General features: G+C 48.9%; 5 protein-coding genes across 5 annotated transcripts; all 5 read left to right on the top strand.

Moving 5' to 3' along the window:
* Positions 1–1,150: 1,150 nt before the first annotated feature.
* Positions 1,151–5,745, top strand: N7503_003080 (ubiquitin-binding TORC1 subunit KOG1; the record flags this gene model as incomplete). Its single annotated transcript, XM_057062627.1, has 6 exons — positions 1,151–1,585; positions 1,653–4,373; positions 4,455–4,705; positions 4,760–5,093; positions 5,156–5,493; positions 5,556–5,745. 6 exons carry the CDS (start codon positions 1,151–1,153, stop codon positions 5,743–5,745), a joined length of 4,269 nt encoding a protein of 1,422 aa, XP_056923542.1.
* Positions 5,746–6,812: 1,067 nt separating this feature from the next.
* On the top strand, positions 6,813–7,465 carry N7503_003079 (GPI anchored serine-threonine rich family protein; the record flags this gene model as incomplete). Its single annotated transcript, XM_057062626.1, has 2 exons — positions 6,813–7,038; positions 7,128–7,465. The coding sequence occupies 2 exons, from the start codon at positions 6,813–6,815 to the stop codon at positions 7,463–7,465; spliced, it is 564 nt and encodes a 187-aa protein (XP_056923541.1).
* Positions 7,466–8,259: 794 nt separating this feature from the next.
* N7503_003078 (MFS transporter) lies at positions 8,260–9,954 on the top strand (the record flags this gene model as incomplete). The annotated part of the gene is made up of 3 exons (XM_057062625.1): positions 8,260–8,474; positions 8,616–9,072; positions 9,124–9,954. 3 exons carry the CDS (start codon positions 8,260–8,262, stop codon positions 9,952–9,954), a joined length of 1,503 nt encoding a protein of 500 aa, XP_056923540.1.
* A 508-nt stretch (positions 9,955–10,462) lies between these two features.
* On the top strand, positions 10,463–11,723 carry N7503_003077 (Zn(II)2Cys6 transcription factor; the record flags this gene model as incomplete). The annotated part of the gene is made up of 3 exons (XM_057062624.1): positions 10,463–10,555; positions 10,586–10,656; positions 10,706–11,723. The coding sequence occupies 3 exons, from the start codon at positions 10,463–10,465 to the stop codon at positions 11,721–11,723; spliced, it is 1,182 nt and encodes a 393-aa protein (XP_056923539.1).
* Positions 11,724–12,762: 1,039 nt separating this feature from the next.
* Positions 12,763–13,843, top strand: N7503_003076 (Short-chain dehydrogenase/reductase SDR; the record flags this gene model as incomplete). Its single annotated transcript, XM_057062623.1, has 2 exons — positions 12,763–12,954; positions 13,016–13,843. The coding sequence occupies 2 exons, from the start codon at positions 12,763–12,765 to the stop codon at positions 13,841–13,843; spliced, it is 1,020 nt and encodes a 339-aa protein (XP_056923538.1).
* Between the last annotated feature and the right edge of the window lie 115 nt (positions 13,844–13,958).

Below are 13,958 nucleotides of genomic sequence, written 5' to 3'. Positions count from 1 at the left end.
TGTTGTAGTGCACGCCCCCGAAAGCCCACACGGCGATCCACCCCCCACAACGTGCAGAGAACCTATCCAGAACAGGTTCCACGCAGGATGAAAGGGGTCTACGTCACATTACACATAAAGTCTATACAAAGAACAGTATTTTTATTAGTCTCTCATACTTTTTTATCAGTATCTGAAAGTAAACAGTAGAAAGACGAGTCGAGATAAACAGGGAATGCTCTCGAAGTTTAGCGTTTCGGTTACGGTATGCTGACTACACCACGGAAGGGATGCTGATCTCGAGTAGTTAGACTTTTTTTCTTCTTCTATTGATCTGTGAAGGTTCATTCTAAAAGTCCTGATGACCTGTATTGATTACACTGCGCTTGTTGTCTCTACCTCCAGTGAAACCTTCTAATGTACCGTGTACATCATGATCTCCCGTCTGAGACAGTGTGTTCATTGATCTCGGCAGGGAGGAATCATAACATGCAATTTACCTGATATCATATTACCTAGGCCTAATTTCAGTCTCGGTCAATAAATAAGATGTTTCAATTCATTGTGAATAGAAAGGTTTCATACAAGGAGGTTGGCCAGTGTAGCTAGGATGACAAGCAACTAAGAAATTTGTCCCGTCATGGTCTGATACCCCGAAAATAACCGTTGAGAATTAACATCCAACTAGTTTGAAGCGCTGAGGTCGGATGAGTACGAATATTTAGAGCAGGCCGTAAAGATAGCACAGAGGGAAGACCAGGATACCATCGTTTTGAAGACGAAAGAACCATTCATCGTGGATGTTCAAGGCTGTAGTGCTGGAGCTCAACTGTCAGAGCTGCGGTTAGTCAGCCGGGGGGCGGGGATGCCGATAATCCGGCGAACAGCACCTGGGCACCGAGCCTCGTTGCCGCGTGCGTCTAGATCGCTGGCTTTCCTCCATCTGATCTAATTGCGAGGCGCTTTGAGAGATTTGTCTCGGAGTTTGCGATTTCCTGCCTTTCTCTTTGAACGTGGGGGCTTCCTAAATCTTTGTGACCCTCATCCTAGTTTGGGCATCTGGGAGGTCTCAGAGCTGCCCATGCTCTTCACCTCCCATCCCCCGCCGTCCTAACTCTCATTCAAGTAACACGATGACCGATACAACAACATGAGGGACCCTACAGCAGAAATGGAACCATCTACCCAAACCCCCGCCACGAATGGCTCCACTGAACCCCGCCGCAATAAATCAGTTCGAGTTGCGTTCGGTCCGGACCTGGAAACGACTATCCCCACCCGCGAGCGTTCACCAGCACCAATATCCAGCCACCATCGCTCATTCACCACCGTAGAACAGAGGCAGCCATCAATCACACCCCCTGTTCGACCCACGAGTTCAGCCGGCGATAATGCGGCCCTATCACCGGATGAGCCGCCAAGGCGGCCGTCCCCTCGCAGATCAGAAAGCAGTCGACCTGCGATGTTGAAGCGAGCAAAAAGCGATTATGGCCCAAGCCGGGTTACATTCGACAAGATAGCTGGGGAGGAGGAGGAAGATTTCGCCATGCGACACGGATGGCAGGAGGAATACACCTCCAGCGAATATCTTAAGATTCTGCACTCGGTAAGCTGAAACCGATGAAAACAAAGCCGAGTTTTTGTACGTCTGAACTAATGCCGGGAATTGTCAGAATTTTTATATGTACTTCACCGAGAAACGCCATGAGACAAATGGCATCCCCCGAGACCCTGTGGGGAGTTGGCCCAGTCAGGATTGGAGGATGAAAGACCGACTAAAGACCGTTTCAGCCGCATTAGCAATCTGCTTGAACATTGGTGTCGATCCTCCCGATGTGGTCAAGACTAACCCGACCTCGAAGCTCGAATGCTGGGTAGATCCTACCTCAACCACGGGTGGCGGTCAAAATAAGATAATGGAACAAATTGGCAAGAAGCTACAAGAGCAATACGAGACGCTGAGCCTTCGGACAAGATACAAGCAATACCTGGACCCGTCCGTGGATGAGACTAAGAAGTTTTGCATCTCCCTACGTCGGAATGCCAAGGATGAGCGGGTCCTCCTGCATTACAATGGCCATGGAGTTCCTTTGCCTACCCAATCAGGCGAGATCTGGGTTTTTAACAAGAACTATACACAGTACATCCCGGTGCCTCTGTATGATCTCCAATCCTGGCTGGCTGGACCTAGTCTTTTCGTCTTTGACGTGTCGCATGCGGGCAACATTGTCCAAAATTTCCATACCTTTGTGGAAAAACATGAGAAAGAGAACATCGAAGCGAAAAAACGAGATCCCAATGCCGTTGTCCAGAACTATGGTGATTGCATTCTACTTGCGGCATGCCAGAAGAACGAGTCTCTTCCGACCAACCCAGATCTGCCGGCCGATCTTTTCACCTGCTGTTTGACAACCCCGATTGAAATTGCGCTACGTTTCTTCATTCTACAGAACCCCCTGCGGACTGACATTTCCATTGATGACTTCAGAGTCCCAGGTCGCCTCCAAGACCGGCGCAGTCCTCTTGGTGAATTGAATTGGATCTTCACCGCGATCACCGACACGATTGCGTGGAACACCCTTCCTCGTGCATTGTTCAAAAAGCTTTTCCGGCAAGATCTCATGGTTGCGGCGTTATTCAGAAACTTCCTTCTGAGCGAACGCATCATGCGTACGTATAAATGTAACCCAATATCTTCACCCGAACTCCCCGAGACCCACCATCATCCACTTTGGAAGAGCTGGGACCTCGCCGTGGAGATGGTGCTAGCGCAGCTTCCCGCTTTGATTGATCAAGAAGAAGGCCGCCGCCAATACGAGTACCAGCACTCTACCTTCTTTGCTGAGCAACTTACTGCGTTTGAGGTCTATCTATCATCCGGGCCTACGGAGAAAACGCCTCCTGACCAACTTCCCATTGTGCTGCAAGTCCTTCTCAGTCAAGCACATCGTCTGCGTGCATTGATTCTGCTTAGCAAGTTCTTGGATTTGGGGCCGTGGGCGGTACACCTTGCCCTTAGCATCGGCATATTCCCTTACGTTGTCAAACTGCTGCAGTCAGCTGCCCAGGAACTGAAGCCAGTCATGGTTTTCATCTGGGCGAGAATTATGGCCGTTGATCACACCGTTCAAAATGATCTGCTCAAGGATAATGGAATCCACTATTTCATCTCTATCTTGAACCCTGCTTCGCCCATCCCTGTTGGAAATGCTAGTGAGCATCGGGCTATGTGTGCGTTCATTGTTTCCATCTTCTGCAAGAATTATCCGCAGGGTCAGAACGTGTGTCTGTCCGGTGAACTATTTGACTCGTGTTTGAGACATCTCGGCGATGTTGAGAACCCCCTGCTGCGGCAATGGTCTTGTCTGTGCCTGAGTATGCTTTGGTGTGACTTCCCAGAAGCCAAATGGATGGGCATTCGATGCGCAGCCCCCGCGCGACTCTGCGAGCTGAATTTTGATCCTGTCCCAGAGGTTCGCGCTGCAATGTTGCACGCGGTTACCACTTTCATTGGGATTCCAGATTTGACGGATCAAGTTGCCCAGATTGAAGAGTCACTAGCCTTAGCAGTCTTGCCTATGGCTGCCGATGGGAGTGTCCTTGTCAGAAAAGAGCTGCTCGTGTTTTTCTCCACCTTCGTCAAGCGTCATCAGAACAAGTTCTTAGTGGCAGCATATGAAGAGCTTCAAAATGAGAAGCGGTCTCTCCAGCGCCGTCTTCAGGATTCATCTCCGGCCACTCAAGCAGAATTCCAGAAGACGTCTTCGGAGTTCGATGCTAAGACACCCCAACTCTCTCGCAACACCACCTTCGGTACTCTCTGGAAACAAATTTTGATTATTTCTGTCGACCCGCACCCTGAAATCGCCCAAGGTGCCGGTATCATCGTTGATTATATCCACCTCATCCTTCTGGAGTCGCCCATGGCGGCTCTCGCTGATAAAAACAGAATCGAGATCTTAGACCTAACCTACCGTTTGTCGCAAAAGCTCCAGATAGCTGAGCGTTCAGAGGCCAAGAAGACAGCTCCTCCCTCTACGCCGCCGTCCGCCAACACAACACTTTCCAAACAGGAAGGGTATCTATCCCTTGGTTTCAAGCGTACAGCAAGCTACGCTGCCTCCCTCAGAAATCTTGCATTTGGCTCGGGAGTTGGAGATCCGTCCACCGAAAGTAATACTCCTTCTTCGCCCACCAAGAGCCGTATGCCCATGACTCCCCGTGGCCGTGCTCCGCCTGAGTGGACCCGACCTCCCGAAGTAAACGACCATGTCGCTCCCGCCACCGCCTATCACCTGGCCCCTACACCTACATCGCGCGGCTTCCAGCCTATAGATTCAGAGGAGATCCCTGCTATCCCCCTTAAAAGCAGATTCCTGGACTGGTCAACAGAGGTAAATACAGACCCCTTTGAACATATCCCTAATTTCTCCTTGATTATTATGAACCCTGAACCCGTACTCACTGTTGAGAAGTATTTCCGGGAACCCCAGATGAAACCTAACGAGCCCGACGAGCCTGGAAGCTCCGACTACAACGAGCGCCTCTGGAGGCGTGGTCGCAACGAGAAGATTATTGCAGAAACCCAACCCCTCAAAGGAAAGGCAGGCACAAGTCGATGGGATAATTCGGTTGCATTGTTATCAAACGGCAGTCAACCTTTGAGGATGTGCTTTCATCAATTCGAGGATCACATCGCCGTTGCTGACGATCGGGACACCATTGCGTAAGTTCTCGGTGGCCATGGCTGTATTCGCCGGTTACTAACCATTGCTTGCAGTATCTGGGATTGGCAGAGCCACAAACGCCTCAATCAGTTCTCGAATGGAAACCCAGTCGGATCCAAAATCAACGAAGTTCGATATATCAACGAAGATGACCAGGCCCTCCTATTGACGGGCTCTTCGGACGGCGTGCTCAAGCTGTTCCGTAATTACGAGTCTGCTAGGGGCATCGAGGTCGTAACAGCATTCCGGGCGTTGCCTGACTTGATACCAAGCAACCGCAACGCGGGTCTTGTACTTGACTGGCAACAAGGGCAAGGAAAGGCCTTGGTGGCAGGTGATGTGAAGGTGATTCGAGTGTGGAATGCAGCTACCGAAGTCTGCACCAACGTAAGTTCAAGTGTCTTCATTTTGTCCTATCCATGGATTCTAATTACGGATCTCTTCAATAGGATATTCCTGCACGGTCCGGCTCCTGCATCACATCATTGACTTCAGACCAAGTGGCTGGCAATATCTTTGTTGCTGGCTTTGGTGATGGCGCTGTTCGCGTCTTTGATCAGCGGTTGAAGCCTACTACATCCATGGTCAAAGTTTGGCGTGAGCACAAGCAGTGGATCACCAACGTTCATATGCAGCGTGGTGGCTTCCGAGAGCTCATCTCGGGTAGTCGCAATGGTGAGATCCGCCTTTGGGACCTCCGTATGAACGATGCGCTTTCTACTATTTACGCCACTAAGGATACTCTCCGTACCTTGAGCGTTCATGAGCACGCTCCTGTCTTCAGCATGTATGTTCTTTGTTTTCGATATCTTCCTTTGTGTTGAGGCGAGTAGCTGACTTTCAATTCAGGGGTACAAACCGCCATGAGGTGAAGACGTTTAACGTCGATGGTACATACCTTTCTACATTTGAACCTTATTCCAGCTTCCTCCACCACAACCGCGCCTCGCCCATTGCCACCACTGCATTCCACCCGCATCGCACTATGCTTGCCTGCGCGGCACTGAATGATAATCACATCAATCTTGTCTCTTGTTAGACACAAGTCCAGATCCTGGGTTCCCCAAGACTAGCGAATTGTGTTTCTTCATACCCCAACTTCAATTCTATTGCCACCTTTGAGGCAGTCTATTGTAATATGGTGCTTAGTTGCATCCGCAATTCGCTACGGCAACGGCAGTGAATCAACGACTCGAACAATGATACATGGGCGCTCCTTGCTTTCTCTTGTACTGGTGTCTTGGGCTGGTCGCTCGATTCCATCTAATCGGGCGATCTTGTTCAATTTTTTTTTTCACGATACGAAACATATTTTCTCTTGATGCTTTTTTCTTCTGCGCCCTTTTCTTTTCCTGCTATTCTCTTTGAGCCTTGAATATCCCGCCTTGGTTATGTGGATCGACACGAAGTCTGAAGATGAGGTATCATGGGTACATGCGACTAATTGCTTCGGCTGACTATCGCAGTCTCTGTTCCCCCTCGGTGACGGTCTTATTTTCTTCTTCCCTGTTCATCATTCTGCGGTAACGCACTAATGTGTTCATACAATCCATACTTCTCTTCTTGATCTTGAATTATTCCTGTAAACCACACTCGTGACCCTCATGTGAGGGGCGTAAATGCACGATTGCATCATTTGGTAGTATCATCTGGGCTCTCACATACCCCTGTATGAAGTACCCAGTCTTGGAGTGATATCAAAACATCAAACCTTGAGCCCGATGAGAACCCAATAGGATCCAGAACATAGTAATGTGGAGAACACGCTTGGCTCGTGTATGCTAAGCTAGGCACTGAACCATACATTTCGGGAAGCAAACTTGCAAATCTGCAAATCCTCGCCCGGTCCCCGGCTCCTGGCCCCCAACCCACCCGTGTTTACCTCGAGAAAGTGGGGAAGGAATGAAATGAGCCTCATCAGACGCAGGTAAATGAACAATCTTCCTCTATGGCCCCCGCTTCTAATTTCATCGGTCGTAGGCAGGCAATGATTGAAAATCTTATATGTTCAAGCGGCTTCCTTGGCCCACCAAGCTTTTTTCCTCAACTTACACATTCCAAATTTCACTCGAACATTTTGACCCTAGAACATAACAATTACTCGAAATGCAGTTTGCTTCTTACGCTATTCTACTTGCAAGCGTATGCTGTACAGCCTTCTCCAACGACGTCAGTTTCGATGAGATTACCAAACCAAGCAAAGGAGAAGTCCTCCAGGCGGGCACTATGTACAACATCAACTGGCATTCTACAGTATCTGGCGATGTCAATCTCATGCTGATGGGCCAGAAGAATTCGGAGTATTCTACTGACGCCCTGGCAGTCATTGGCAGTACGTCTTCCCAAGTCCCTTTCAACATCACCCACCTTGTCAACTTCTATACTTTTCAAGACCGGCATGTGTACTAATGATATATACAGCCACGATCGACGGTGCCCTGGGCCACCACACTTGGAATGTAACAGGCGGCCTTTCCAACAATGAAACGTACTACATTCAAATTGCCCGGGTGAACGATATCTCTACCTTTAGCTATTCGCCCGGATTCAAGATCCATTCTAATATTTCTGCGTCGACGACGGCTACCTCTTCTCCTACTGCTACGGTTTACCCGTCTACTACACTCTCTGCTATGGCGTCTGGGGCTACGAATGCTACTGAATCTACCTCGACTTCTACTGGTGGTAGTGCTGTTACATCTGCCCCTGCTCCACTTGCGTTTATCGGGGTTGCAGCTGTTGGTATGTTGGTCTTTTAGGTGATTATAATTATTTTGAAGGTGCTATATATGATAGTCTACCACTTGATGGGTTGGATGCGTTAATGGCTGTGCAAGGAATTTCACGATGTATGACTTTGGATTTGTTAACTAAAATGTTTGCATTCATGCTATCCGTTTGTTTCTCTCTCTGTCCCTATCCGTTGTATTTTGACTGAGGGTAATAGTCGGGGCGTGCGGGCATCGGGTCAGGTAGCTGTGGTACGTATACTTTTGGGCATAGGTCTCTGCATAGACTAGCGGGGTAAACGACGGTCTTAGGCACGGGTTTAGTTGTGATTGGTCGGTGGTAGTATGCAGGGAAGAAGAGGTGGGGCTGGAGAGGAGAAGAGGTGGTTATCTCGAGGCAATTCCAAGCTACAAGAGATGAATTCTACTGGAATCGAAGGTATATTTAAATTCAAAAATATGTGTACCCAATCAACCAGTGTCTTTTCCCTGCTTTCTCATTGAAGGTGGTATAGATCAAGATTGAAGTGGATCGAGTGGAGCCCGTCGGCAGCGATAAGTAATCTCTTCGGTTTTCCGAGGCTCAGAAACTGCTTAACCGAGCCCAATTATTCCCCTTGAGGCTAAGTTGCCGATTTTGCCGTGATATCTGCTTAGCATGATCCAGAAACATGGCATTAGTGGGGGAAGTTTTTTTTCTTCCTGATCAATGCTTACTTTATAAAGTAATTGCCATCCCAAATCATATACACTTGTGTCTAATGCCTTGAAGAACCTTGTATGCTGTGTACAGTAGCATTAATCTGCCAAGCCTGTCAAGAAAAATGGGTGGAGCCCCGGAAAATTCGATGGATCCAGTCGAATTGTCCGCAAAAACAGATATCGAAGCACCGCCTGTGAAGCTTGTTGTCACGGAAAAGGATCGTGATCCTGATCTGGTCGATTGGGATGGTCCTGATGATCCTGAAAACCCATTTAATTGGCCTTCTTATAAGAAATGGCGACAGTTAATTTTCATGGCTATTAACACATTCATGACGTATGTTCCTATCTCCAAGGCTTCCAGCTCAAGTTTTATATACACTCTACCTAGCAGTACAGTATATGGATCACATATTCCCTTCTTCTTTTCGACCATAACCTTCAACTATTGGAATGCACTCGCTAACAAGTCATATAGCCCCCTCGCCTCCTCAATGTTCACACCAGGTGTAGCAGATATCCAGAAAGAGTTTGGCTCTGACAGTACAATGATGGCCTCATTCCTAGTGTCAATCTACGTCCTAGGTTATGTTGTCGGTCCGTTCCTGATAGCGCCGCTATCTGAATTATACGGGCGCATTCCCCTCTACCACACCTGCAATATCTTCTTGTTGATCTTCACCATCGCATGTGCCGTCTCGCAAAGCTTACCTCAGCTTCTAGTCTTCCGGCTCCTGGCGGGTATCGCGGGTGTTTGTCCGCTGACAATCGGCTCAGGCACCGTGGCTGACATGGTGTACAAGGAGAAACGTGCCGGTGTCATGGCCATCTGGGCGATGGGCCCGTATATGGGACCGGTGGTAGGGCCTGTTGCGGGTGGTTTCTTAGTGGAGGCTGAGGGGTGGAGATGGGTATTTTGGGTTCTTGCTATTACCGTATGTTTCTATACATTCCATGGGTTTCGAAATTTCTAACATGAGATCTAGATTGGTGTTATCCTGATTGGTTCAGTATTCTGCTACCGAGAGTCTTACGCGCCGGTGTTACTGCGACGGAAAGCAGCACGACTGCGCAAAGAAACTGGGAATCCCAATCTTCGCTCTATTTTCGATAATGGGGCTAGGCTACCTCGTCAAATCTTCTTCTCTGCTCTTTCGCGTCCCATCAAGCTGCTTTTTACCTCACCCATTGTCTTCATGATGGCGCTCTTCGCCGCTATCACCTATGGATATCTCTACCTGATGTTCACCACCATGACGTCCATCTTCGAAGACCAATACGGCTTCAGCCAGGGTCTCGCGGGTCTAGCCTACCTTGGCTTTGGAGTAGGCTGTGCCCTCGGTCTACTCATCGTTGGAAAATCAGTCAACAAAATCGCAGCCAAACACTCAGCTGAGGGCCGTTTCGCACCGGAATCGCGTCTCCCGCCAATGCTGTACGGGTCTTGGGCCATTCCGGTCGGGCTCTTCTGGTATGGATGGTCAGCACAGGAGAAGGTTCACTGGATCATGCCGATTATCGGTACTGCCATTTTCGGTTTCGGTCTCGTGGCTGTTTTTGCTACTGTTAGTGCCTATTTGGTCGATTCATATGTTCGTTACGCTGCATCCGTGACTGCCGCCAATGTTTTTCTGCGCTCGCTTTTTGGTGCCGTCTTGCCGCTGGCTGGTCCATCAATGTATGATGCGCTTGGGTTGGGATGGGGAAATTCGCTGTTAGCATTCATTGCGCTTGCTATGTGCTTTGTCCCATTCCTTTTTGTGAGGTACGGAGCAATGATTCGAACTCATCCACGATTCCAGGTGGAGCTTCGTTGATGCGTTTTGTTATATACCCATAGACTTTTTGTGATACCCTATAGACTAGATCTTTTTTAAAATTGCATATGATGACTACCTTCACTACCAAGGCTCAGAGTTACGAGAAAGGAATCCCACACGATCGCTTCTGATAGGGCAAGAATTAGGACGATAAACCTGCTCAGCCAGGGAATAGGGGGTAGATGTCTGATGTGTACAATTCCTGTGGAAAGAAGGTCAACTGGACCGGGCCATTTGGACGGGCCATTTTATGTGTGGTGTACAAAAACTAGAGGTCTAGATGGATACTATAGCAAGTAGAAACAAATGCTGAAGAGTTTAAAAAGCTATGAGCTTAATGGGATGGTATCTTGATCAAGATCGCCGAGCATTTGATTAAGGTACAAACCGAGTGCCGAGCATAACATAAGGTGATTACATAACATGTTCGGCATTGCCAGCCTCGTTGCCCGAGCACTTCAACCGAAAATCCATTACAAACAGAAAGAGGCTTGCTGCTGTGAATATGCCGAGGAGACGCGATAAGGATGTGTCAAGCCGTGCACGGGCAGTTTGTGTGCGATGCCACAGTCGCAAGGTCAATCGCGGTCCCTTTTTAGTAAGCGAAGTGATGCTAACAGCCTTCTAGGTCCGCTGTGATCTCGAGGCTCGACCAAGTGGAATTTGCAGTAGATGCGAACATGAAGGGCGTGACTGCCAGTATAGCTCACCCAAGTCTCCCCTAATATCGACGGTGCTGACTGCATAGTCTGCACATTGGATCACGCAAACAAAAATCACTTCGTGCTTCACTGGCTATGCCTAGCACTCATGCGAATGCCTCGCCAGCCCAAGCAAACCCAATTACACCTCTGCAGTTGACGCCTTCGTCAATGAATGTACTTGGAAACAATATTCACCAGGCCTCAATGACAAAACATGAAAGCCAAGCTCATTCGTCGCAGGGCAATGAAGCCAAGCAGGCCGAGCTTATAATACAGATAACTCAAGCAGCTCACTGCCCGCCACCTGTCGTTTCGCAGGCCCTGGCAGATTTCTATTTCTGTGAGCTTCATCACATGGCTCCTGTTCTGGATCGGGGCCAAGAGGAGTTGGAAAGTTCGCTTCTGCTCCGACAATCAGTTTATTTCGGAGGCAGTGGCATGCGTCGATCTACCGAAGGACCCACTGAATGGTCCACGTCAGCGATCTATAAACGGGTCAAGACGTTGATTTTCCTGAATCATGATCCAGCTCCACTCAATACGCTAAGTGCTCTGTGTATACTAGCTTCTTTCCCTATGCACGAAGGCTATGGAGTCGCTCTAGATAATCCGTGGCAGTGGATTGGAATGGCAATTCGACTCGCTCTTCAATTGCAGATGCATAACGAAAGTGCATATCTACAGTTCGCAGACCCTGGAAGAATCAGGAGGATTTGGTGGTACTTATTTCTTAATGATACCATGCAAATGGGCTGCTCAGGCCGCCCAGGAATGTTTCCACTCAATGAATGCAATGTACGACTACCGACAGTCGCAGATTTTAATACGCCGAATACCGAGGCTCATTTCTTTTGTGAGATGGTACTCCTCTGTCAGAAGCTCAGAGAAGTTTTACAAATGGGAAAGTTTGACAATACCTCGCAAGCGCAGGTCTTTACAATGCTTGAGTCGCTCAGGATCTGGAGGGAAAATTTGCCCCCTGAGTTACACCTTTTTGATGAAAAAAAGAGACCAGAAAAAGACACAATCGAGCAGTCGCAGAACTTCACATATTCTACCTGATGACCATCATTCTGACCTGCTTTCTCGGCCGTCGAGAAAACAGTCCGTTGCTGAAATGTGCCTCTATTGTAGCATCATCATGTATCTCACGGCTTTACGAAGAGATCCTTTATCACGAAGGCACTCCGTTTCTCCTGCCCATTCACGCTTGGGCAAACCTGGTAGCTTCAATACCACGAACATTCAGCAAGGATGAACAGATTCCGAATCAAGTCAACGAGAAACGCATTAGCCGCATGGTTCTGGAGAAAATGGGCGAGAAACACCCCGCTGTGTTATTGGTGCAGCGGCGGATCGATGAAATTGACCATGCAGGGGCGAGCGCGTTTAGTGTATCTGATACTCCCCCCTGATGCCCCGAATTCGGCGCCCACACCAACTACAGAGATGGCGCAGGAAATACTTTCTCTATTTCCTTACCCGTTGAGCTTTTGTCCGAATCTGGAGCTTTTAGAGCCTTACTCGAGTGGCAACGAGCAATTGGATCTATTTTCAGATCTCCTTGCCGATATTGAAAATTGGGATTGGCCTATGGAGTGGTCTTCGTTTATGTTTTGAAGCCTCGATGATTTACGCCCAAGGATGACTGTATGTAGACTCAATATCATAGACGAAGCTTCAACGGAGGCGAAGCACGATAATTCAGACAACAAGCAGGCCTTCAATGTTTTTAGAAACTATGACCGTCGTTGCCCAACTAGTAGCGATTCGACTATCAGCAACTACTAGTCTCAGGTCTTATACGTTATAAGGATTGGAGTAGCTCTTGTCCCAACGAATAACAAAAGGAGGGAACAGCTATGTATCTGATCCGGTGGGTCCTGTGGCCGGGGGTCTCAGCTCCGGATGATCCCTGCCAGTGGAAGCCACTGACTCGTGCGGGCTGCGTGTACATGGAAACAAGAACAGATAAAGCCCACCCGTACGGCCCCCACCCGTATGGCCCCCACTCGGGAAGCTACATAATGGTTGGGAAGGACATGTAAGCGCACCAAAACCTTCTATGTAAGGCATATCAGCATTCAATCACCTATTCACCATGTCGCTTGCCTCCTTTCGGAATCTGCGTACCCAGTGGTTCCCCCCTAAAGCGGCCTTCACTGAGAAAGAGCTGCCTTTGCAGAAAGGTCGGGTTTTTATCGTGACAGGCGGCAATGCAGGCGTCGGCTTTGAATTATGCAAGATCCTGTATGGCTCCGGTGCCACCATCTACATGGCATCAAGATCGAAGGTAAGTTACCCAACCAGATTTGGAGCCATGACTCCACCGTCGGGCTAACATGGCTCTCCAGGAGCGTGCCGAAACCGCAATTCAATCCATTATGAAGGTTCAACCTGCACCGACGATGCCTGGTAAGATCAAGTTCCTCCATCTTGACCTCAACGACTTGGAATCAGTCAAGAAGGCGGCGACTACCTTCGCACAACAAGAATCAAAGCTCGATGTCCTTTGGAACAATGCAGGAACTGGAGCGAACCGAGTGGAAGTCGGTGCTACAACAGCCCAGGGATTCGAGGCTATGGTGGGCATGCACTGTATCGCAACTTTGCTATTCACCGAGCTCCTGCGACCCCAGCTACGGGCGGCCGCAGCAGCGCCCGAGACACCTCTTGGATCAGTCCGGGTAGTGTGGACTTCCAGCTTTTTGGCGGAGGGCGCCTCGCCGGCAGATGGGATTGATTTCACCATGTTAGATTCGGGTACCAAAGATCGTACTCGCAACTATGCTGTCTCTAAGGTGGGAACCTGGATGCTGGGCCGCGAGTTGGCCCGACGATACCGTCTCGATCAGGAGAACATTGTGAGCGTGGTACAGAATCCAGGCAATCTAAATGCAGGCTCCTATGCAGGGACTCCGGCGATTGCTATGTTTTTTATAAGCCCTTTGCTTTATGAGGCCAAGTATGGGGCCTATACCGAGCTATACGCCGGCTTATCATCTGAGATAACCCTTGAGAACAATGGCGCCTATGTTATTCCCTGGGGAAGAATTCGACCGGACAAGGATTGCCCACGACGAGATATCGTTGCGGCGATGACTTCAGCCGAGGATGGGGGACTTGGATATCCAACACGGTTTTGGGAGTGGTGTGAGCGGCAGTGGAAGCCCTTTGTGTAATTTCCCAGTATCACAGCTGTATGTGTTGCCTATTTTCCTAGAAAGACAAGGATGCAGTCAACTCTATTTTATATTAATGCTTCCAAGGTTTGTCACCAAGTCTAAAGATTATGCT

Source organism: Penicillium pulvis (assembly GCF_028828015.1).
Source record: "Penicillium pulvis strain IBT 33274 chromosome Unknown contig_1_segment0_segment0, whole genome shotgun sequence".
In the NCBI taxonomy this organism is placed as follows: Eukaryota; Fungi; Ascomycota; class Eurotiomycetes; order Eurotiales; family Aspergillaceae; genus Penicillium; species Penicillium pulvis.
This window is presented reverse-complemented; position numbering and strand designations above follow the sequence as displayed.